Source organism: Myotis yumanensis, unplaced genomic scaffold, assembly GCF_028538775.1.
Source record: "Myotis yumanensis isolate MYYU_CA2020_CCGP unplaced genomic scaffold, mMyoYum1.0.hap1 SCAF_3, whole genome shotgun sequence".
NCBI lineage: Eukaryota > Metazoa > Chordata > Mammalia > Chiroptera > Vespertilionidae > Myotis > Myotis yumanensis.
The window spans coordinates 182,697,260-182,721,288 of record NW_027223754.1 but is presented as its reverse complement, the minus strand read 5'-3'; the positions used below and the strand labels follow the sequence as shown (position 1 = coordinate 182,721,288).

The 24,029-nt window shown below is 40.4% G+C and overlaps 1 protein-coding gene across 1 annotated transcript in view; it reads right to left on the bottom strand.

The window, feature by feature from the left end:
- The window catches only part of ST8SIA1 (ST8 alpha-N-acetyl-neuraminide alpha-2,8-sialyltransferase 1), a 141,969-nt gene that overhangs the window by 34,881 nt on the left and 83,059 nt on the right, over positions 1–24,029 (bottom strand). Inside the window, exons 3-4 of the mRNA XM_070410580.1 lie at positions 23,687–23,796; positions 13,861–13,953 (exon numbers count right to left, since the gene is read on the bottom strand). Of these exons, the coding sequence (XP_070266681.1) occupies positions 13,861–13,953; positions 23,687–23,796 (203 nt within the window). The remainder of the gene's footprint in view (positions 1–13,860; positions 13,954–23,686; positions 23,797–24,029) is intronic.

The following is a 24,029-nucleotide window of genomic DNA, read 5'->3' as shown; positions in this document are numbered from 1 at the left end:
TTTACCTATGCCGCCATCTTCGATTCTCCTCTATTTATCATCTTTTCAAATCTACTTTGGTTTTTTGAATTCCCCTCTTGTATTTTTGTTTTTAGGTTATTCTTTTCTATTTTTTTTTTCTGTCGCTGTTCTTTTCTCAATTATTTGGAGATCCTGGGACTTTAAGTTGATACTATCAGGGGATAAGTTTGGGGAGGTCTTTAAGGAGGGGCTGAGACTATTGAATGTGTGAGGGATATGAATTCTTTGGCCTAAGGGTAAGACTGTGGCAGATGATATTTTTCCAAAGATGACCACAACAACATCTAACCACACTCTACTAACAATGTGACTTTCTAATCCTCCTAATAGGAGATGGATGTATGCTAGGACTTTTCCCCCTTGAGCCTGGGTGGGTCTTTTTTTTTTCCAATTGATTTCATAGAGGAAGGGAGAAGGAGAGAGAAACAGAGACATCAATTATGAGAGAGAATCATTGATTGGCAGCCTCCCTCATGCCCCCCACCGGGGACTAAGCCTGCTACTTGGGCACGCACCCCTGACTGAAACCGAACCAGGACCCTTCAGTCCACAAGCAGATGCTCTATCCACTGTGCAAAACCAGCCAGGGCCTGGGTGGACCTTTGTGATTGCTTCATCCTATAGAGCAGCGGTTCTCAACCTGTGGGTCGCGACCCCTTTGGCAGTTGAACGACCCTTTCACAGGGGTCGCCTAAGACCATCCTGCATATTAGATATTTACATTACGATTCATAACAGTAGCAACATTACAGTTATGAAGTAGCAATGAAAATAATTTTATGGTTGGGTCACAACATGAGGAACTGTATTTAAAGGGCCAGAAGTTTGAGAACCACTGCTATAGAGTATGATGGAACTGATGCTCAATCACTTCTGATGAGAGGTTATAAAAATGGCATGCACTTCTGCTTTGTTCTCTTTGTACACAAGGTTTGGGGAAAGCTACTATGTTAACAGTCCAACTGTCCTGAGGCTGTCATGCTGTGAGGTTGCCCAAACTAGCCGACAAGGAGAGACCATGTGGAGAGCCCTGAGACCACGTGGAGAAAGCGCCAGCTGCTCCAGCCCTGCACCATTTCAACTTGAACCACCGGATGAGAGACCATGAGAGATTTGCTCAACCTAGTCCTTCCTGAATCCCTGACCCACAGAAATTGTGAAAGACACTAAAATTATTGTTGCTTGAGCCACAAAGGATGATTTGTTATTGAGCAATAAATAACTGAAACAAGAGCTTCAAAACACTTCAACTCCAATCTCCCCATATGTGATGTTATTTTCCAGTATTTTAGCTGTGCCTTTTATTTTGACACTACAAATCATATGCAAAGATATTGTGTATATAATTATTATTTTATATAGATGAGGTTTGTTTATTTGCTTAGTGGTTTCTTTGCATCTCAGATTTTTCTTCTGAAGTAATTTATTTTTTCCTGATATATATTCTTTAGAATTTCTTTCAGTGATGGTCTATTGATGGCAAATAATCTTTGTCTTTTTTTTTTAGAAAAAAATTTTTTTAAGTAATTTGCTGAGCATGCATTTCTATGTTGATAGTTGCTTATATATTAGCACTTTGAAAATATTTTTTCACTATCAATATTACTGTTGGAAGGTGTCTGCTTTTAGTCTATAAATCTTTTGCAAGTGATCTGTTTTTTCTCTCTGGCTGTTTTTAACAGCATTTTACTTTCTTTAGTTTTACTAAAATGGTCTAGGTCTGCCATTTTAAAAATGTATGTTTTATATTTTGTGTTGTAATTATGGATTACATTATTCTTTAATTCTGAATAAATCTCAACTTTTACCTCTATTTTATGATTCCCCAATTATACTTTAATGTAGTCCTTCTCGTTCTATGTTTGTTTTTCATATTTTCTATATCCTTGTATCTGGAAAATTATTTGCCTATCTTTCAGTTTACCAATTCTCTCTTCAGTTATGTATAATCACTGTGTGTTCATTTAAACAACTACAATTTTCATTACCAAAAGTTCTTTTTCAAAATTATCTAGTACATTTTGATGTTTGATGATCTCTTATTGACTTAATGTTATTTTTATAAAGATTTTATTCTTAGTTATATACTATGTCTGATAATTCCAATACATTCTTAGGCATTTGCATATGTAACTTTTTGTTTGCTTTTTGTCTCTGAGGACTCTCAATATTGATGGTTTGTATGAATTTCAGTGTTTGCTAATGAGCCTGTATTTGTTTAAAAGTGATATAAGGGAATTCCGAGAGCTTTCCTCTAGAACAGTGGTCGGCAAACCACGGCTTGTGAGCCACATGCGGCTCTTTGGCCCCTTGAGTGTGGCTCTTCCACAAAATACCACGTGCGGGCGCGCAGGTACAGTGCGATTGAAACTTCGTGGCCCATGCGCAGAAGTCGGTTTTCGGCCTGGGCGAGTCTATTTTGAAGTGGCGTTAGAAGAAGTGGGGGATGTTGGTTGGGCGATACGCGCGCGATTCATGCAGGGGTTGAGTGAACCAGTCAGTCAGCAGTCTCATTGTGCAGTGGTTAGTGCTAGTCACGTCCGCAAATCGCATGCGGGTGACAAAAGTACCTACTCGAAGCATCAAGTTACCTGTATTTTTCCAATCAGCTGCAAATCCTACAGGAATTTTTGTCATCAATTTAAGAATTGTAATTATTTTGTGTTGGTGGCTTTATTATTATAAAATGAAACTTATCTGCTTAGAGGGGTTTAAATGCCTAACCTTGCTAAATAACGTCTCTCGCTTACTGTTTATTTCCTTCCTTAGCACTCATGACAACTGCAATTATTTGATGTGACTGTTTATTTAAAGTTGATCTTCCTCACTAGAATGTAAGTTCCAGAAGGATGTCATGTTATCTCCAGCCTTAGACACATAATAGGCATTCCATAAATATATTAGTGTATTGAACTCATGTTGTTAATACTAAGTACTCAATCCAAAATTATTAAGTTAACAACAATGTACCTACCTATATAGTTTAAGTTCAAAAAATTTGGCTCTCAAAAGAAATTTCAATCATTGTACTGTTGATATTTGGCTCTGTTGACTAATGAGTTTGCCGACCACTGCTCTAGAAGAAATGTGTTTGCTTCTACTGGGAGCCAGGGGCTGCTAATGACCTGAGACCACATTAGATTCCTTATCATCCCTTATCATGGCTTAATATGAAACACCCATTAATATGTAACATGGTCTCCTGTTCTCATCTTTGATATCCAAATTGTATAGTTCACTGTGCTTGGTCTGGTTTTAGGTCCCTGATTTTCTGTTTTGTGGCAGTTTTTTTGTTTCTTTGGAGGAGAAGTTATGCAGATAACCATGGAAACTTCCTAAATTTGATGAGCCCATTAATGGATTTTAAAATGTATTAGCCAAGAACAAAATGTATTCCAACAGAAGAATTTTCCTGAGTAGCCATTCTGAATATCAATCAGAGTAGTTTTACTGGATGCAGCCACATTATTTCATTGATATCTCTCAACAACCCTCAAGGTAAACAATTTTATTTTCAATTGACAGGTGGGAGGTTAAGCAACCAATGCAACATAGTGCACTGGCACTAGAATTTGAACATAAATCTCTTTAAAGCCAAGACCTCTATTACAGTGCAATATTGCATCTCAGACACAAACTCCGTACAGATCTATATCCTTTTAGAAGCATCCCCTCTCTATCTCCTACTTGCTCTCTTTAGTTCCAGTTTTAGCATCCACCTCTGAATTCCCTTATATTATGGCAGGTGTTAGAATGCTATCAATGGATGCCAAGCCTTGATGCAAACACTGATAAGATGCTCCAAGTCTGAAGAGAAAAGAGTCAGCTGGCAGAATAGATATGGAAGTTTTAGAAACATAAGCTGAGATATGAGTCATATAGAATTTTAAAGACAAACTGCTATAATCTTCTTTGGACCCAAATTATTTTCCTTAATACTCAAATTATTTTTTTAAAAAGCACACACTCATCTGCTGATGGGAACTTGAGCTATTTCCAGATCTTGGCTATCCTATATAATAAAAGGCTAATATGCAAATTGTTCCCTCAACCGGGAGTTCAACTGGGAGTTCGACCAGGGGGTGGGGCCGGCCAGCCAACTGCCCGTGGCCCCTCCCCCCAGCCGGCCCCACCCCTGACCGGCCTCCCCACCCCAATTGGAGGTGGGGCCAGCCAGACCCCACCCATGCACGAATTCGTGCACTGGGCCTCTAGTTGTAAATAATGCTGCTATGAACATAGGGGTACATATATTCTTTCTGTTTTGTGTTTTGGGATTCCTAGGATATATTCCCAGAAGTGAGATCACTGGGTCAAAAGGCAGTTCCATTTTTAATTTTTTGAGGAAACGTCATACTGTTTTCCACAGTGGCTGCACCAATCTGTATTCCCACCAACAGTGCACTAGGGTTCCCTTTTCTCCACATCCTCACCACTTGTTTGTTGATTTATTGATTATAGCCATTCTGACAGGTGTGAGGTGATATCTCATTGTGGTTTTAATTTGCATCTCTCTATAATTTGTGACCTTCGGCATGGAACTCTTACCCTTTGCAATAGCATGCATGGACCTGGAGAGTATTATGCTAAGCAAAAAAAAAAAAAAAAAAGCCAGTCAGAGAAAGATAAATACACATACGATCTCACTAATATGTGGGATCTGATGAACAAAATGGAACCAGGAACATGTATACATGGAACAGACTGGCAAGTGCCAGAGGGGCAGGGTAACTGGATAAAGAATGTGAAGTGATTAGCTAAAGAATATATGCAGACCCCAAGGTCAGGGACAATAGTGTGGTGAAGGCCAAGGGAGGGTTCGGTGGTGGGGGTCAGTGGAGATGGACAAAGGGAAAGAAAATGTGGGACATCTGCAATAGTGTCAATATTAAAAAATTTTAATTAACAAAAAAGGTGAAAAATAAAAAGTACACAAAATAAACAACTGTTTTTCCTGGTAATATCTCCACATTCCCAATTGCCTTTAGTAAATAGAGGCAATAACCATGGGATAAAGTCTCTTCCTCTTGTATGAGAAAGACTATCCAGGCTCTACTGGATACAGAAACCTCAAATAAATACTAGGGTCTCATATCAAGTTCACCCAGTGAATCAAAAGCTACAGGCCTACAAATTTTAAAAGGTTAACTCCACCGTGATTTATACTGCATTTGTCCTGAAAGCTTTTTTATTTCCTAATTCATGACAACTTTAAAAAAAAAATAACCAAGTTTTCCCTGCTAAGCATTCCACTAATACTGTTTTGAAATATCAGTTACTAAAACATTCGTCTCCTCAGCTTAAGATAAGAAATGCATTTTAACTGACACCAAAAAAATTCATTGAATTTCCTTTTATAAGACAATTTAAACCAGAAATTCAGTTTGGAGGAGATTTTTAAATGTATCTATTACTTATTCATTCCTGTGCATGTCCTGTGTGCCAAACAACTTGCTGGGACCTCAATGGCACAGGTAAGAGATTCTGACCCCACACTGCTCACACCTATACTATTTTCTCGAATATGCCTGTATAGAAACACACACATTCAGAATCCTGCTGCTCTGTTTTAGTGGCTGCAAATAACAATCTTTCCCAAGTTAGAGCTTTCATATTTAAAAATGAATTCTTAATGTCATGATAGGTCAGCTTAGTTCAACTTGTTATCTTTTAAAATCATTTGCCCAAATATGTATGGAACTGCTGTGATAAGAAAAAATGGCTACTGAGGTTTCAATTCTGTTGCAAGTCGACAAATAAGCTTTGAGAACTCTGAGTTCTTCTTTTAGATGATGCTATCATATAATGACTCAGTCTGGGCCATTTTTGTATAATGCAACCCTTGGAAAATTAAAGATGCTTACATGCACATCCATGAAAATTTTGCATAAATTGTAGAAGGGGTTCAAGGAGCCCCTAAAGCCCCTTAGGTAGACCCCAAGACCTTGGCAATGTCTATGACTGTGAGTAACTCCAGTGTGTGAGTCATGTTTCACTCAACTTTGTATTCCCTCTTCCAGAGCAGAGTTCAAAAGGTATTAGTTAAATGAGTGCTTCTGCATCTTGGTTCTCATGACACTTGAATCTTAATCTCCCTCTCCCCCCAGGAATTTCCAAATCCTCCACTTCTACATAGATACTTTCCTAAAACATCTGCTCGGGACTAATTTGACAGTCTAAACAGCTTTCTCTTTTCCAAACTCTACTTTCATAATTTTCCCTTTTCCACTTTACAAAATAAAAGCATACCTCTTATTATCCCAAATATTACAAAGATGCAGAGTGTAAAAACCACCAGACCACCAAACAAACAAAAAAATATTTCCAAGATACACAGCTCCTAAGGCAGTGTCCCTTGAGAGAAAGCAAAACATTTCAAAAAACACAAGAAACAGAAAGACTGTGCCTTATTTTATTCAGGGGACAAACTCTTGGCAATTTCCTTACCTTATTTACATAGTCAATAATTAGAGTTCAGAAATGAGATGATGATATGGGGTTACGTTTTAGCATGTACTTGAATTAAAAAGTAGTCTGCCTTTCCTGACACAAAGTCAACTCAACTTACTGAATCAATTTGACAAAGATTATTGACATTGCTACGAGGATATGTAACATCAGAAGAGTTAAATCTGTATTTCTCAGATTTAGATTGTATATATTTAAAGCCTATGCAGAGTATATAATGCCTTGAACATACATTCTTGCCAGCTATTTAACTTTGTAGCCAAAAAATCAAGTGATTTAAAAATGATCAATGAAATAAAGATGGATTTAAAACATTCTTGTAAGGCATATTTGAACAAAAATGTTTAAAACCCATTGGATTAGTTGGTATGTTGATAAAGAGTAATCTTATGCATGGATCATTGCTGCCATCCACCTGCAAAACTCAGTAAAGAAAGGAAGAGGACAATAGCAATTGAACGTCCAACAGACTCTGCAGCTATATTAGAACAGACTCTCTCTCTCCTCCCAGCCCATAAAAATGCAATAGGAGCCTTTTCTCATCTTGTGTCACAGGCATCCTAACTAATCTTTTTGTTCTGGGTACTGTCAAAGAGAACACATTTTACACCCATTGAATAACAACTTACTGAGATGATATACCTCATGTTAAGTGTTGTTACCACACCACACACACATACACACAGACAAAGGCACAAGGAAACTTTTGGAGGTGATGGATGTATTTATTACCTTAATTGTGGTGACAGTATCACGGGTGTATGCATAGACCCAAATTCATCAAAGTGTATACATTAAGGATGTGCAGTTTTTTTTGAATATCAATTATACCTCAATACAGCTGTTTTTCAAAAAATAAGAATGAATTTAAACAAGTATCCTAACAAAAGTGATAGTAATTTCTGTTAAATTCATCAACAAATATTAACTTCTCTAACCTTATTTTTTGTACCATAATCATATGGCCTCATAGATATTTAATTTTTCTCAAGCCTATTTTATCTTTTTATAATATGTTTTTATTTATTTTAGAGAGAGGGGAAGGGAAGAGACAGAGAGATAGAAACTTTGATGAGAGAGAAACATCAATTGGCTGCCTCCTGCAGGAACCCACTGGGGATCGAGCCCGCAAACCAGGCATATGCCCTGAATGGGAATCGAACTGTGATCTCATAGGTCAATGCTCAACCACTGAACCTCCCTGGCTGGGCAAGCCTGTTTTATTTTGATTCTGATATTTTCTAAGAGAATTTTGTAGTGAAAACTCATAGTGCTTATAAATCTTGGTGGAATATTTTTTATAAGAATCAAGAATTTGGAGGACAGCTGAAAATTAGTGGTACTTAGCATTTCCACTGCACAGCTTTGCCCAATGAGTTTAATTTTCAGTCACATGGAAGTGCAAGACGCTGCCAACACCTTGGGTTTGAACAGCTTTGAGAGAAGACTGTATAAGATATGAATAAAAAACTTCCCCAACCCAGTACTCTCCTTCCCCTGGGAAGGACCACTCTTGTTCTTCATAGTTTTATTTGCTCTGTATGTGTCCCTCAGCCATACTGTTAGTTTTATTTTTACCTTTATATGAAGTTCTACTGTATTTTGTATGACTTACTTTTTTTTCTCAACATCAGGTTTATGAATTTCATCCATTTTATTATGGGTGGTTATATAGTTAATTGCTATAAAGTATTCTGTTATGTAAACATTTTCCTATTTATTCTATCACTGATGCACAGTGGTAGAGTCAATTATTTTATTTATTTATTTATTTATTTATTTATTTATTTTAATACTCACCCGAGGATATGCTCACTGACTTTAGAGAAAGGGAGAGTGAGAGAGAGACACAGAGAGAGAAACATCAATGTGAGAGAGAAACATCAATTGGTTCTTTTCATACATGCCCCAACCAGGACCGAACCCCAATCCAGGCACCTGCCCTACCTGGGAACCCATGAGCGGGACGACACTCCAAAAACTGAGCCACACAGTCAAGTGTCATAACTATTTTAGATTTTAACTACTATAAACAACTATCATGCACTTCTCCCTTATAGTTACTGTTGTTTTTCTCTAGGCAGCGGTTCTCAACCTGTGGGTCGCGACCCCTTTGGCGGTCGAACGACCCTTTCACAGGGGTCGCCTAAGACCATCCTGCATATCAGATATTTACATTACGATTCATAACAGTAGCAACATTACAGTTATGAAGTAGCAACGAAAATAATTTTATGGTTGGGTCACAACATGAGGAACTGTATTTAAAGGGCCAGACGGTTGAGAACCACTGCTAGGAATGGAACTGCTAAGGTATGGGGTACATTCTTCTTCAACTGCACTAGATAATGTCAAAATGCATTCCAAAGTGGTTGTAATTATATTCACTCCAACCAGCATATATGATACTGTCTATTGCTTCACATCCTCACCAACAGCTGAAACAATTGCTGCCACCTAATGGATATGGAATAATGCCTCATTTGAATGTTTATTTGCATTTTTCTGATTATTAATGAAGTTGAGCATATATTCATTCATTTACTTGCTATTTAGACTAGTGCTTTGAAGTCTAGTTCTGACATTTTTTATTGGGATTTTTGATTTTCATATTAATTTCTTCCTAAATTAAATGAGTTATTCATATATTCTGAATGCAAGTCCTTGGTTAGTTGTCTTCTTCTATAATGTGGTTGTACTTGCTCTGCTTTTAGCATGTCTTTTTATGAATAAAAGCTCCTTATTTTAATATATCAAACGTATCAGTCTTTTCTTTTCAATTAGTGCTATTTATTTAAGAAATTACAAGGCCTGTGCTGTTTCCTACAAGATTTCGTTTTGCTTTTCAAGTTTCAGTCTCCACTATCTAGAAACAATGCTTTGTATAAAGTATGAGGTAGAAATGTAATTTCATTTGTTTCCAAATAGACACCTGTCTCAACATCATTCTGAAAAGTTTTTCCTTTTCTCATTGATCTACAATATTACCTCTGTCATATATTAAGAGTCTCTATGTATGTGGATCTGATTGAGAGGCCCCTGTTCTGTTTAACTGATCAGTTTGTTTATCTCTGCACCAGTACCACATTGTCTTAATTATAATAGCTATATATAGGTACTGGATTATAATATCTGATAGAGTAACTCTTCCAACCATTTTTTTCTTCAAGAGCTCCTTTGATATTCTTGGCTCTGCATTTCAACTTGTCAAGTTATACACACACAACCGTATTGAGGTTGTTATTGGAATTTCAATGAATCTATAGACCAATTTGGATAGCTCTGATGCCTTTACAATACTGAGTCTTTTAGTCATGGACATGGTATATCCATACATTTAGTCAGGTTGTCTGAAATGTCTCAATAAAATTCCAAATTTTTTCCATAGAATGCTTGCTTTTTTTTGTGTTAAGTACATCATATTACTTGTTGCTATTGTAATGGTATATCATTTCCCTATTTCACAAAATAGAATAGTTATATTCATTTTGATTTTTAATCCAAATACCTTGCTACACTGAATACAATTTTTAAGTGAAAAAATTTAAACTTTCCAAAATAACTTGTCACTTATGAAAACTCGATTGTTTCCTTGTACAATGCATGGATCACCTGGAAAGATCACCTGGTGTGATGGTAACTGATTAGGAGCATGGGTTTTGGATTGAGCTCTGTCTGGGTGAAGTCCCAGAATGATTACTAGCAACTGTGAGTATGAGCAGGTGACTAAACTTACCACATCACATTTCCTTTTTCTGGAAATACATATTTAAAATATTCTACCTATTAGGATTGTTTTGAGGATTAAATGCTGCAATGTATATAAATAGCACAAAATCTAGCACATGAAAATGCTGACTAAATGATTAATCATAATGATTTGTAATCATAATGATTCTTGCTTGCCTTGTATTAATTGTTTATGTTGAACATAAGTCCTAACCAACAGGTTTATTTTGTCTCTTAAGTATTTAATTGTTTCCCTTTCCTTTCTCCTGTAGTTTTCATAATTTTTCTCAATAACACAATCTCTATCTCTCTATCTCTCTCTCTCCTCTTTTTCTCTCTCTCTCTCTCTCTCTCCTTCTCTCTCTCTCTCTCTCTCTCCCCCCCCCCTTCATCTTGCTCTAAATGTTGCTCTAAATATTTTTGTTCACTTTCTTTTTAAAGTCTTACTATCAACTCCACATATGAAGTTATGGAAACAGAATCTTTTACCCTTGGATGTCTCATTTCACTCCACAAGAATACTTATTCCTTCTTAAAAGTTATTCCCAAATCAAAATAATAGTTAAAGTAATATATTATGGTTATGCAAGATGTTTCTATTGGGGAAAATGAATGAAGAGTACATAGGAACTTCCCATACTTTTTTTGGGAACTTCTTCTGTATCTGTAATTATTTGTAAAAGATGTTTAAATAACCAAAAAATATTTCTGTGAGTTCTCTTGCCCTTTTGTTCATTCTCTTGAACCTGGGACAAACTCATCCCAAATTTAAAAACTACTCATCCTTAGGGTCCCCAGAGCCCCAACACACTTAATTGAAACAAAAGAACACCATCATCACTGGTGGTTTTCTGCCAACTTCCTGATCAGACCCCCATGAAAAATAACAAATAAATAAATAAATACACACATTCAAGAATTGAGTGAGAGTCAATAATTAAACTTTAAGAGAGTGATGTTTTATTTTCTCCTTCTACATTAGCTACATCAAAAACAAATCACCCTAAAAAGTAAGTATCAAGCTAATCTTTGGTCATTCAACTTATTGATTCACAAATTTGACTGTCATTTTTTATTTTTAATGACATATTTTTAAAGACTAGTTTATTGATTTTTAGAGAGAGAAGAAGAGAGAAGGGGAAAGAGAGATAGAAACATCACTATGAGAGCATAACATCGATTGGCTGCCTACCGGGATTGAGCCCACAATCTTGGGCATGCACCCTGATCAGGAATCAAACTGGCCATCTTTCAGTGCACAGGACAACACCCAACCAACCAGCCAGGGCTTCAGTGAAATTTTAGAAACTAATTGTTCCATGCTTCCATATTTCCAAATATCAGAGAGAAAGAATGTTCAGAGCTAAAAAATAATACTAATGATAGCTAACACTTATATAGTGCTTACAGTATACCAGGCACTGTTCTAAGCATTATATATAATTAAGATATATAGATATATATGCACATACACATATAGGGTGGGCCCAAAAGTGTATACACACTTTAACAGCTGATAGCTCAATTTTGAAAATAAAATGTATTTTAACATCCACTGCCTTTATAATTATTCGAAGTGTGTATTTACACTTTGGGGGATGCCCCTATATATGCACATGTATACATATATATACACATGTAGTATAATTCACTATAATAAAAGTATTATCCCCACTTTACAAATGAGGAAGCTGATGGAGACAGTGTTAAGTAACTGAGCCACGCTCACACAGCCTGTAAGTGGTGAACAGGGAGTAAACCCAAGTCATCTGAGAGTACAGAATCTTCACCACTAAACCCTCAAGTCTTCCAACGCAAAGAAACTCTCATTAATGTGCTAAGCAACATGAATTTCAAAAGACCCATTCTAAGATAAATGTTGGTAAACTATCTGAATTCAAATGATAAAAATAAAATTTTAAAAAGTTATCAGTGGAGAGAGAAAAGATTTCCCTTGAACAAAAAATAAATTTCTATTAGACTTCTGATTGGCAACACTTGAACTTAAGAAGATAATAAAACAATAACTTCAAAGTCCTGAAGAACATATGAAATATCTGAAAAAAGTTTACCTAATATTAATTACCATTGTTTTCAAATGGGGAGGTTTGGGATGATTTGTTGTTTACCTTCTTTGTACTTTTCTCTTTTGTTTTAAATTCTGATAATGAAAACGTCTTTGTTGAAAACAATAAAATTATTGTTATAAAAATAAAAATATTCACATGGACTAAATTTCTTAAATATGAAAAATGAAACCATAAATTTACTAGATAAATACAATATAATATTTTCTCACTGGAGGAGATGTGGATATGAAAGATCATCTGAGGAAAGATTTTTTTTTTTAAAAAGAAACCATAAAGAAAAAGATTAACAAATTACATAAAAAATGTTAAGTTCTGACAGGACATAAGTTAAAAGATATGTGACAGATTAGGAGAAAACATATGTTACATACATAGCAAACAAAGATTTAATATCTATATTATAAACAGTTCCTCTAAATCAAAAGGAAGATATTTTTAAAAGCACAAATAAACAAGAAATACAAATAGGCAATTCATAGAAGTGCTAATAGCCAATACCCACTCAGCCCCTCTTGTATTCAGAAAAAATACATATTAAATAAGTAAGTAATGTACCATTTTTCACCCAACAAACTGGTAAAAATGTAAAGGTTAATAATACATAATTAGGATTAGGAAACAGGCAGTTTTACCTGTTACTGAAGAGGAAGTAAATGGTACGTTTTGGAAGGGTAATTTCACAATATCCCTCAAAATTAAAAATTACTTGGTTGTGTTTCTAGACATCTATTTTATGGGAATACTTACTTAAGAGCCAAAACAAGTAGTGCAACAGTGTTTAAAAAGTGACACACAAGTGCTGGCCACTTGCATAGGACTTCCTTAGAGGACAAGCACCAAAGCCCAGATGTCTGGATATTTCACTCTTAATTGCGAGCTACACAAGAGAGTCTAACGGCAACGCCTGACTCCTCTTTTCACAGAGACTGAGTCATTTTCCACAATGAACAGTCCTTGGAGAAGCAGCCTACTGATGGGCTTCATCAACTAGAGACTGGCACACAGAAGCTCCCACAGCAGCTGCCAAGATTTCTGGAATCAATACTAGGGCAAGAATTTTCCATTTTGCTTTCCCATATCTGATGGATATAATATAATATCATCATACACTCCTATACATTCTGACAATATTGTTATTTTTATGCACGCATATGCAGTAGATTGGTCATTTCTTTTATCCTTATTCTTAACAAAACTGATATTAATTCAGTTCAACAATCAATGCCAATCAATGAGTTGGGACCGAAGCCAACAAATTGGAAAGTAGTAGTAATGAGTAAGCAGGATATTGTGTTGCTTCTTTGAGCAAAACAATGGGTCCTCATGTTATTTCTACCGTCTCTGAAGACAAGAAACAGAATCCCAGCAGGAGCATGAAATGGTGTTTGGATTCCCATAATCCTGTCTAGTTTATTTACAATTCCCTTCTTCATCCTTCCTGCCTGTCCAGATGGTGTCCTTCTTTGTTTCCTATGCTCACTGTCTTTAGATGTTTAATACTTCAAAAGCCTTCCTCTCTAGTCCCTCACCAACAAAAGTCATAAATGCTTACCTTTGCCGAATTATGCTGGGGTTAGCTGTCACTAGATGACTTTTGGATCCAACATCTCTAGTGTATTCACTTGACAAGGGAGGAAGATTGCATCTAGGGAAACAAAAACAAACATTTTAGAATGAATTACCTACCTTCAAACTGTTAATTATCACAACAAATAGGAATTTTACTAAGTCTAGCTCAATTCACAAATAACTTTTATCACCTCTCCCTTTTAATGGACATCAGATGACTATCAGCACCTTCAAAACACTGTCATACAAACTAGTTTTATTTTAGAAGAAAGAAAACATCAGCTGCAGAGGTAAATGATCTATGAAAGGAAAGAGAAATATCTGGAATGAATTTATTCCATTCAAAATATTTTTGAAGTGGGAGGACAGGGAGTATTAGACCTGAAATTGCAGCTCAGGAGAGTGTGGGACACGAGAGAACACAGGACCTACACTGTACTCTGCACACCTCTAAACCTCAAGAGACAGGGAGGAATTGTATTTGTGTTTTTCCCTTTTTTTTTCCAAATTCTAAATTATAATAGTACATTCAGGGCAAAACCTGCCTTGAATGTACCGTTATAATGTGCTAAATCAATGCATGTTCCCCTTTTGTGTACGTGACCAGTGTATGGGTTGACTACTGGTGAAGTCATAGTGATCTGTCATCTAGAGAAATGAAATGATTATCCACCATCCCAGATCCACCAAGGAAGAGAGTATGTTTTCCTGGTGATGGAAATAACTCTCTCTCTCTCTCTCTCTCTCTCTCTCTCTCTCTCTCTCTCTCACACACACACACACACACACACACACACACACTCTCTGGTTTGCTTTTCGTGGCCATGTCTTATGAATGTTTACAATGGGAAATATGGCAATTGCAAATCCAAATCCCATGGCTTTCTGCCAGTGAGAAATTAGACAAATTAATTCATCAGCCTGGCCTCAGTTTCCCCATTAGACAAATGAAGATAGTGTCTTCCTTTCCAATAAGGTTGTTGTAAAGATTAAAAGGAGAAATATATAAACAGCCCCTACCTTTATGTCCCACACATAGTAAAAGCTCAAAAATATCACATATCAGAAATAGCATGTCAATTAATTAAATACACATCTATTACTTATGACAATCTCAAATGAATCTACAGTTTCCACTAGGTTTTATTTTATTACTGTGTCCTAGTTTCTCCTCTCCACCCATATCTCTAACCTGACTTCTACCACATCCAGGCATCACTAACTTTTATTACTTCAACAAACTAAAGCATTGTTTGTTTGTAGGTAAAGAGGTCTTACAAATATTAATGTCTCTGCAGTTCCCCAACTAATACATTTTTCCCAAACAAATTTTCCCCAGGACATGGAATTTTCCGGGCACCCACACAGCTGATCAGCTCGAGTTCCCTGGTGTTGTCTCTTACTCACCCTGTGACTCCTACCACATCAGGGCATCCTAGGTGGAACCCTGTCTCAGTTGATTTAGAGTCTTCCTTTCATCTGCTCTTTGGTAATGAGATACTGGTTTTTGTGGCAGCTACCCACAGATTAGTCAGCTAGTCAGTGACTTCTGAGTGTCCACTGAGAACCAACACTGTGGGTAGCCCGGGGGAAGCCGAGTCGCAGAGCCTGCTCTTGAAGCATCTCCAGCCTAGCAGTCACATGACACCCCATGTGGTTTCTGAGGACCCTCAGGAGGGGGTGAGCTTATACATTAGCAACCAGGCTCATCTGGCAGTGGGCTGACTGTGGTCTTATGATTTAATTGATCTTTGCAAACACAGGCTAAAATCTGGACATCTGTCTCTTGAAGAAGCTTTGATCTTGATGGTCCTTCATAACATGAAAACCAACCAGTCTACATTAAAACTATAAAATCTGAATATTGCTAAAGAGTGCTGTCAACCTGCTTCGTCATTATTAAATGAAGCAAATACTTTGTTTTTCTGTGTGTTCCTTGTGGGTAGATCCATGGCTCAGATGTCTAGGTTCCTTCATACCTCCTACCATAAACGCGCAAGAAAAACTTGAAGGTACTGACTGCCAAATCCTACAGCAGAGGGAAATGCTTAAAACAAAAAAGATAACATTTTATAAATGCGTTCCTGTAAAATAATGAAATTATATTTTGGTGTGAATATCTGCTTTAAGTTCTTCCGGGACAACTTTCTCTGAGTGCAATGTTTCTGACACGACCCTGTAGCTCCTTTCTCAGAAAAAGCACACTATAATTTTATTTTATTTTATTTTATTTTTTCATCAACTGATTTAACAGATAAATCAACAGTAGTTTATCTATATAAGTTAATTATACTTCAATACAGCTGTTTAGAAAAGATTTTGTTTTAATTTTATAAGCAATGGGAAACCACTTAAGATTTATAAAGAAAAACTATTGAAAAAAATGCCAGTAAAGAATTATTCAGATTAAAATATAAAACTAGACTGAATGTCCTTGAGCATCTCCAGGAAGGCCTGCGGGGATGGCGCCTCCACATTCTGGAAGGTGTCCTGGACTCTGCCGTACCAGAAGAAGTATTTCTCCTCCAGCCAGATGAACCCGAAGTGGTCCTCATCGAACAGGATGAAGACTCCAGGGCAGCAGTGCCTGGGGTAAGCGAAGGGATCAATGTCCACGCCATAGAAACACATCCTGCAGGTCCCGGGGTAGTTCTGGTCACTTGAGCGCACGCCCACAGGCAGAACAAATGGGACAGGCTGCTCCTCCGAAGCGGCAGCCCCGGACTCCCCAACGCTGGGCTGGGCAGGGCTCTGCCAGCCATGGCCCTGGCTTTCCTCAGTCCCGTCTTCTTGCTGCTGCTGCTGCTGCTCCTGGGTCACCTGCTCGTCAATCTCCCGGACCACGCGGGAGAGCTCCTTGAAGTTGCGGAAGATCTCGCCATCTCTCAGCTGAATGCGGCGCATGAGGTGGATCTCTAACGCCTTCGTGCCTATCCCCATGAGCCTCGTCACCCTGGCATACTCCCCATGGAAGCTGAGCATGACGGTCGTTGGGCCGAAGGCATTGTATTTGCCGTGGAAGAGGCCTGGCCTGATGAGGTCGTCCGGGTGGCGTGGCGGGAGGTAGAGGCGGCGGTAGGTCAGGCAGTCATACCGCCGTCCGTCCTCCTGCACCCGCCCCCGCCCCCGTCCTCCCCTAAGCCGCGTTGGTGAATCCGTTCGGTGGTCTGTCCTCTTGCACTGGATGGTGAGCCTGTCCTTCTGAATCTGCATGTGGCTGCTGTGGGGCCTGCCGAGGAGGCCTGCCATGCACTCGACCGTGGCTGATTTCCTCTCCGTCAGGCGAATTCTGAACGAGGGCTTGAAATGCATTGGGCCTCGCACATGGGTGTTAAGGGAAGGCCTGTACGGCCAGCCAGTAATGCATGAGCCGTCCACCTCGACATTCAGCAGCGTTCTATAGCTGTAATTTAGCTGCCACAATCCCAAAATGTGTCTGTATGGGAACAGCTTCGCATAGAATTCTCGATAAGACATACCAATCATCTCCAGGTTCTGCAAGTTTTCATGAAAGCCAAACTCCTCGCGGCAGCGCTGTCTCCAGATGCTGTCGATGTGCAGGATGTGGTGGAATTTGGTGCAGGTCAGGGCCAGGCTGACCAGATCGGTGCCGGGGAGCGAGGCGAAGATCTCCACCAGCATCTCCACCGGCAGGTCCTGCAGCGAGCAGTGCGGGGGGTGGCGGGGGCGGGGGCGGCATGGGGCTCGCGATTCCTCCACTCCCCGCGTCCACCTCGACGTGCTTTTCTGCCAGGGACGGCTTGCTGTGGGCCGCTGCCGTCTCAGCTGGGCGCTGGCGCTTCTGATGACACCGATGTCCCCGCGAAGAGCCCACGCCACACCGATGTCCCCGCGAAGAGCCCACGCCGCAGAGGCTGGCGCACTCCTCCATGCCTCCACTTGTAACCGCCACCACAGCCTGGGCCTCTGCTCCTCAGCCGGGCTCTAAACTGGCTCAATCCGCCCTAGAGTCCAGCCACGCCCCCAGAGCCTAGCCACGCCCCCTCAGAGAGGAGCCAATTGTAGGACTTTAGCAACACTTCTTTTTTTATTATTATTATTGCTTAAAGTATTACAAACGGTATTACATATGTGTCTTTTTTCCCTCCCCACCCTTGACAATCCCCTGGCCTCCCCGACCCCACAGTGTCTTATGTCCATTGGTTATGCTTATATGCATGCATACACGTCCTTCCGTTGATCCCTTACCCCCCTCCCTCCTGCCCCCCAACACTATAATTTTAGCTGCTCAACTCCTAAACTGATCATTACAAAGATTTACATAAAAGGCACATTTAAGACAGTCAAATTGTTTCTAATAAGGCATAATTATGTAAAAGTGTTTCAAAATTGGCATTATTGCTTGTTGTCACAATTAACAGACATTAATGGCTAAAGCAGTGTTGGCGAACCTATGACACACGTGTCAGAAGTGACACGCGAACTCATTTTTTTGGTTGATTTTTCTTTGTTAAATGGCATTTAAATATATAAAATAAATATCAAAAATATAAGTCTTTGTTTTACTATGGTTGCAAATACCAAAAAATTTCTATATGTGACACGGCACCAGAGTTAAGTTAGGGTTTTTCAAAATGCTGACATGCCGAGCTCAAAAGGTTCGCCATCACTGGGCTAAAGTGTCTTAGTAACTTGGCTTCTGAACCTAAAAGATGTGATCATAGAACTGATGAAAAATGAAATATTCTTTGAATTGGGTAGTGGAGATGGGTGGGGAATAGGGTGGCAAGGAATCTTTAAATTTAAAAAAAAAAAAATCCTAAGGCGAGAGAAGACGAAAGAAGGGCCATGTGAAGATTGAAGGGATTTGGTCAGGAGTCCCCAGAGGCAGGAAGGACCTTCCCCTGTAGCCCTCCCAGGGAGCACAGCCCCAGACACCCTGATTTCAGATTCTGGCCCCAGAACAGGGAGAGCACATGTTCCTGTTGGTTTAGGCCAGTCTGTAGTCATCGCAGCAGCAGCCCCAGGAAATAGACCCCTCCTTGACCCTCCTTTTGGGGCTTTGATCCGGTTCTGGGAACAGCTATGCCCTGTGCCCCAGCAAAGGAGACTCCCTAGACCTCTCACTGCAGGGGCTCACAGGGAGATTCATCCCTTTGTCTGTGCCTAGGCCTTGTCTCCCACTCCCCTGGGGGCTTCTCAGCAGTGACAGAGCAGTGGGCACCAGGGCAGGCTGCTTGGTGGGAAGTGCAGGCTACATGACTCCTCACAGCCTTGCCGAGCCCCCAGCTGCAGGATGATGCAGGGTACTCCCCAGCCCCATCCTTACCTCCCAGGCTTCCCCCTAATGAGTCCAGCCTGGCCCTCCACTTCCTGGAGCACTTGGGTTGACAGGAGCCAGCCACTGGGTTGTCGTGCCCTTATTCTAGATGCCAAAACTGAGGCTCAGAGAGGGGGAGCAGAAGTCTCTACCCCCAGCCCACCTCCCCCTCAACTCAGCCCAGCTCACAGGCGGCTCCCCCAGCTGCCATGGTGTCGGAGGAGGAGGCAGAGGAAGAGGAGGAGGAGATTTCTGAGAAGCAATCCAAAAATACACACCAGCTGGCCCCTCCTTCCTCACTCCTCTCCAGCTTCAAAGCCTCCCTTTGTGCAGGTAGGCGAGGCCTCTTCCTGGCCAGGAAGCCAGGAGCAAAGGAGGTCAAGGAGGCAGAGGGTCCAGGTAGTAGGTTCTGGGACCCCACCCTCACCCAGCAGATTTCCTGGACCTGGGCTCCATCGCCCTCCCACAGTTCCCAGACCAGGCGGGCTCTTTCCTGACTCCCTGCCTTCACACATGCAGTTTCCTCCACCTTGAATGCCCTTCCTCTTCCTTCAAATCCCGGCTCGGCTTTCACTCCACTGGAGAACCCTCCCTGAGTCCCTTGGGGCTCCCTCTGCATCCTGCACCCACCCCAGTCACAGCTATTTTCTGGATGATGCTCTCACGGGGAGGTGAGGTCTTGGGGATGCTAGCTTTGCCTTTGTACCCCAACCCCTGGCACAGTCAGGTGCTCAGTAAATCCAGAAGGAAGGGAAGGAAGGAGGGAGGAAAGGGAGCAAAGAAAACACCTCTCATAGGATTGGAGAGGATCTGGACCCTGAGCACCTGGCACAGGGCTGGGCACGCAGCAAAGCCCACTCCTTCCTGCCGCCTCCACTTGAGCCTCATCTGATTTGGAGCCGGCTTAGGGGTCGCCTCCAATACCCACAGCTTGTGTCTGTTGCCCATTTGGATGCAAGGTAATTACACCAGGATGCAGATGTGCACTTGACTTCATAAGGAGTTAGAGTGTTAGGGAGAAAGGCCTCCATTCTCAGAAATCCCGGATGTGCAAACTTGCAAGGGCCTGAGGGCTGACCTTGAGCAGGGGTTTTCAAGCAGTTTTCACACTGAATACTTTCTGCAAACAAAGCCTTGCCTGACGGCCATTATATAAAACAGATGGGACTACTACTGGGTCCTGGAGAAGTGGGGGTTGGGGTTGGTCCTGGGTGGGATGGGGCAGCCAGGAGAGAGGGAGAGTCCAGTGGCTGATATCTACTAACTGGTACAGAAAGGCCACAATATTTTCAGACCTGTGTGTTCATGCCAGTGTGGCTGGGCCAATGAACTCATCTTTCACAGCAAGAAGTCAGTCTATACAAACAAAAATGAAAATATGTCCTTGGAAAAAATCATAATGACTTCAACCTTTTTTAAAAAATGCTAAAAGCACTTTTTTTTTTTTTTAGTTAATCCTCACCTGAGGATATTGTTCCATTGATTTTTAGGGAGAGTGGAAGAGAGAAATATCAATGTGAAAGAAACACATCGATTGATTGCCTCCTGCACAAACCCCGACCAGGGCCTGGGCCACAGTGGAGCCTGCAACCAAGGTATGTGCCCTTAGCTCAGAATCGAACCCCAGACCCTTTGGTCCACAGGCTGACGCTCTATCCACTGAGCGAAACAGGCTAGGGCCTAAAATCGCTTTTTAAACTTTATGTACTTAAGTATGCAAAACATGCACGTTTTATCATATCCAAAGGCATCACAATTATGTGTCCCTGAGCCACCCAATTTCTCTCTTATCTCTGTCTTGCAGATCTTCCAGATAAATTTTATTCTACAATATTATTTTTTAAAGTCTTATTTTTGGTTACAAAGCCAATGTTTACTTTGAAAAATGGAAAATTGGTTTTTGGCGTTCGATGTATTTGAAAATGTCTAACCAAAGAACATTATAGCATTGCTATACTCCAATCCTAAAAGACATTTTGAACTGTGCTCTGGTATACTACTGTGTACAGGTAAGGCCATAACTGTAACTGTAACTGTTCAGACACCTTTTTAATCAAATATACTATGTCCTTTTTAATCAAATTTCCTTACTTAATGCTTAATCTTGAATATATGATACTATCTCAATTTTCTAAGGATCTCCAAAAGTGTGTATTGAGCAGCCATTTATAAATAGATCTATAAATGGTCAAGTAAAAATAATTTTAAAATAATTCATCAACATTTAATGACTTCCATATTGTAAACCATAAATAAGAATTTTTAAAAAATCAAATGTTTTGAAAATGGCACTATTCTTGAAATTAAATCAAAGGTACATGCACACATAGCTCTAGCTATAATACCATCTTCTTTGAATTTTTTTTCAATCCTCACTGCCCTCATCCATCTATGAACATTATACTTCTTCATACTGTGCTGGGACTCTAATCACAGGAACTCATTATTTCTAAACTTGAATATATCAACACCGAATTATATACAAAGCCAACTTAGTCTGGTTATTTGCAATAAATATGGCCCCCCCTTGGTAACCCCCTAAGATGCTTGGGCCTAGTCTTCCACATGTAACCTTTAAAATATCCATCTTCCTAAATGTAGTGACACACACATACGCACTTGAGAATAATATAAAAAGACATTTATTGTACTGCCTCCTTCTACATTGCATTAAGATCTCTTGAAGCCACTTAACTTCCCTGAATCTGTGAGTATAATATTATCCATTCCTTCTTCCTTACATAGTCTTTGGGAAGAGCAAATTAATTTATAATTGAGAGCAATTTGAAGGTTTAAACGACTACATGAACTGTGTGACAATTACACAATATTCCTACGATCACAGATAGAATCGGAGTTTCTACAGTGGTAAGGCTTGAGGAATTGTCTGCTCCCACTTCTTCAAATACATTAGACAGCTGAGGCCCAGCCGAGGAAAAAAGACTTGCTGTAGATTCCACAGCTAGTTTGTGGCAAGGGCCCTCCCACCTCTCTATTTTCCTTGCTGGCTTCTCAGCCTCTGCTTAATGCCAATGTATTGAAGTGAGTACTTGAATCTGACCCAGGGTCTCTGTTCTAGCTCTGCTCTCCAGGCAATTGTTTCCACTCCTACATCTTAAATAGGTCTCCAGCCCCCCTACCCCTGCGGCCACTCTCATGACTCAGGACACTACCACTGCTCTTGGTGTCTTTCCCACAGTAAAGTCTCCCAAAAGGCTGCTCATGTGTGTGCCCAGAATGGGATGGCTCATCCAGACGCCCAGCTCTCATTCTCTGGGAGGAAATCGGGTCCTTCCCACAAATATGGCTTCTCCTGAAACACTTCCAAATAGTCTCTTCTCTCCCTGCTTCACTTAGCTCAGAGGTGATGTGGTGTTCTCTGGGCTGCCTTTTCCCATTCAGACCATTACCTGTTATCCTTCAAAATGAACATAAAAACCAAATCTACTTCCTTCCTTTGCTCAGCATTCCATCCTCTGAGTGCCTTCATTTTTTCCAATAACAAATGTCTTCTTTTTCTACAACACATCTGAGCATCCCAGGAGAAGGTAAGCTCCAAAATTATACACTCCAGCAGGCCATTCTTCGACTTCAGCTCGTACATTCCACCCCTCCCTCATCCTCACCCCCCCCCCCCCCCCCCCGCTCCCCGCCAGGCCCTGAATGACCCCATCATTTGGCCCCATTTGGCTCCTCCCTTCCTTTCTCCTTTATGTCCCCCACTTCCTATTCAGCCCAGACTCTAGGTCTGTCACTTCACACGCTTTCCAGCCAGGACCCTCCATGCTGTCACACTCCGTCCTTCTTTCCTTTCATTCAGACAATCCCCAATCGTGTCAATCCAATCACTTGCTGTCCTCACTCTGGTCAAAATCACCCGACAGCACAGGTTGGTGCCAGTACGGTGTGGTGGTCTGTACCCGTGGTGGGATGTGCCTTAGCGATTCAGTTACTCGCTGCTGCAGAAGCCTCCCGTTTTCTGCTGAAAGCGATGCTCACATCACTACTCTGCTCAGTCCTTTATTCCAAGCTTACTCCTTGCTCGAAATTTATCCCCTCGCCTTCCCTCCAGTTTTCCTCCTCAGATACAGATCAAATCCCTCTTCAAATCCCACCTGCTACTCACAAATGCTTTTGTGAAAAGCAAAGAAAAAAATGGTATAGAATGACATGAATACATTAAAATATTTATTCATGCAGGGTTAGTCTTCAGAACAATTTTTAAAGTTTTAGGCACCCGACTGTGTAATCTAAAATAAAATCTTCATGTTCCCACTCTGGGGGTCTGCCAGGACCCTTGGACCTTTCTCAGCTTCGTACTTTCTGGGGGCACACACGTTCCCTTGCCCCCCCCCCCCCCCTCCCGCATCCTCTCCTGAACTCACTTGTGTATGAACTTGAAGGGAAGCTAAAGAGCAGCTACAACTGATTAATCACAAGCGACTAATTTCCAAAGGCCCCAGGGCTTGTGGGAGGGGTGGGGGAAAGGAGAAAAGGCAGGGGCCACGCTGTGGGTGCTCTCTCTTACCGCATGACAAAATTTGCTTCATCTATTTGACGGCCACAGCCACTCTTCTTCAGAATCCCACCATTTCCCACCACCGCACATTTCTTCAAGGGCAGCTGGAATGGGGTTGCCTAGCAACAGAAAACAAGGCGGGTTTTCACTGCAGAGAACACACAACTACTCACAAAATCATTGTTTACAGCAGACCCTTTGGAGGAATTTGACCGAGTTTGGGCAGAGCGAAGGGAACATGTAAGAAGAAAGATGCAAGAAGTTTGTTAAGGAACAAACTAGCCTGTTCCTTTAAAATTAAAAAAAAAATTTTTTAACTCTCTGCAGTATATTTTCCTTTTTTTCCCCCCTG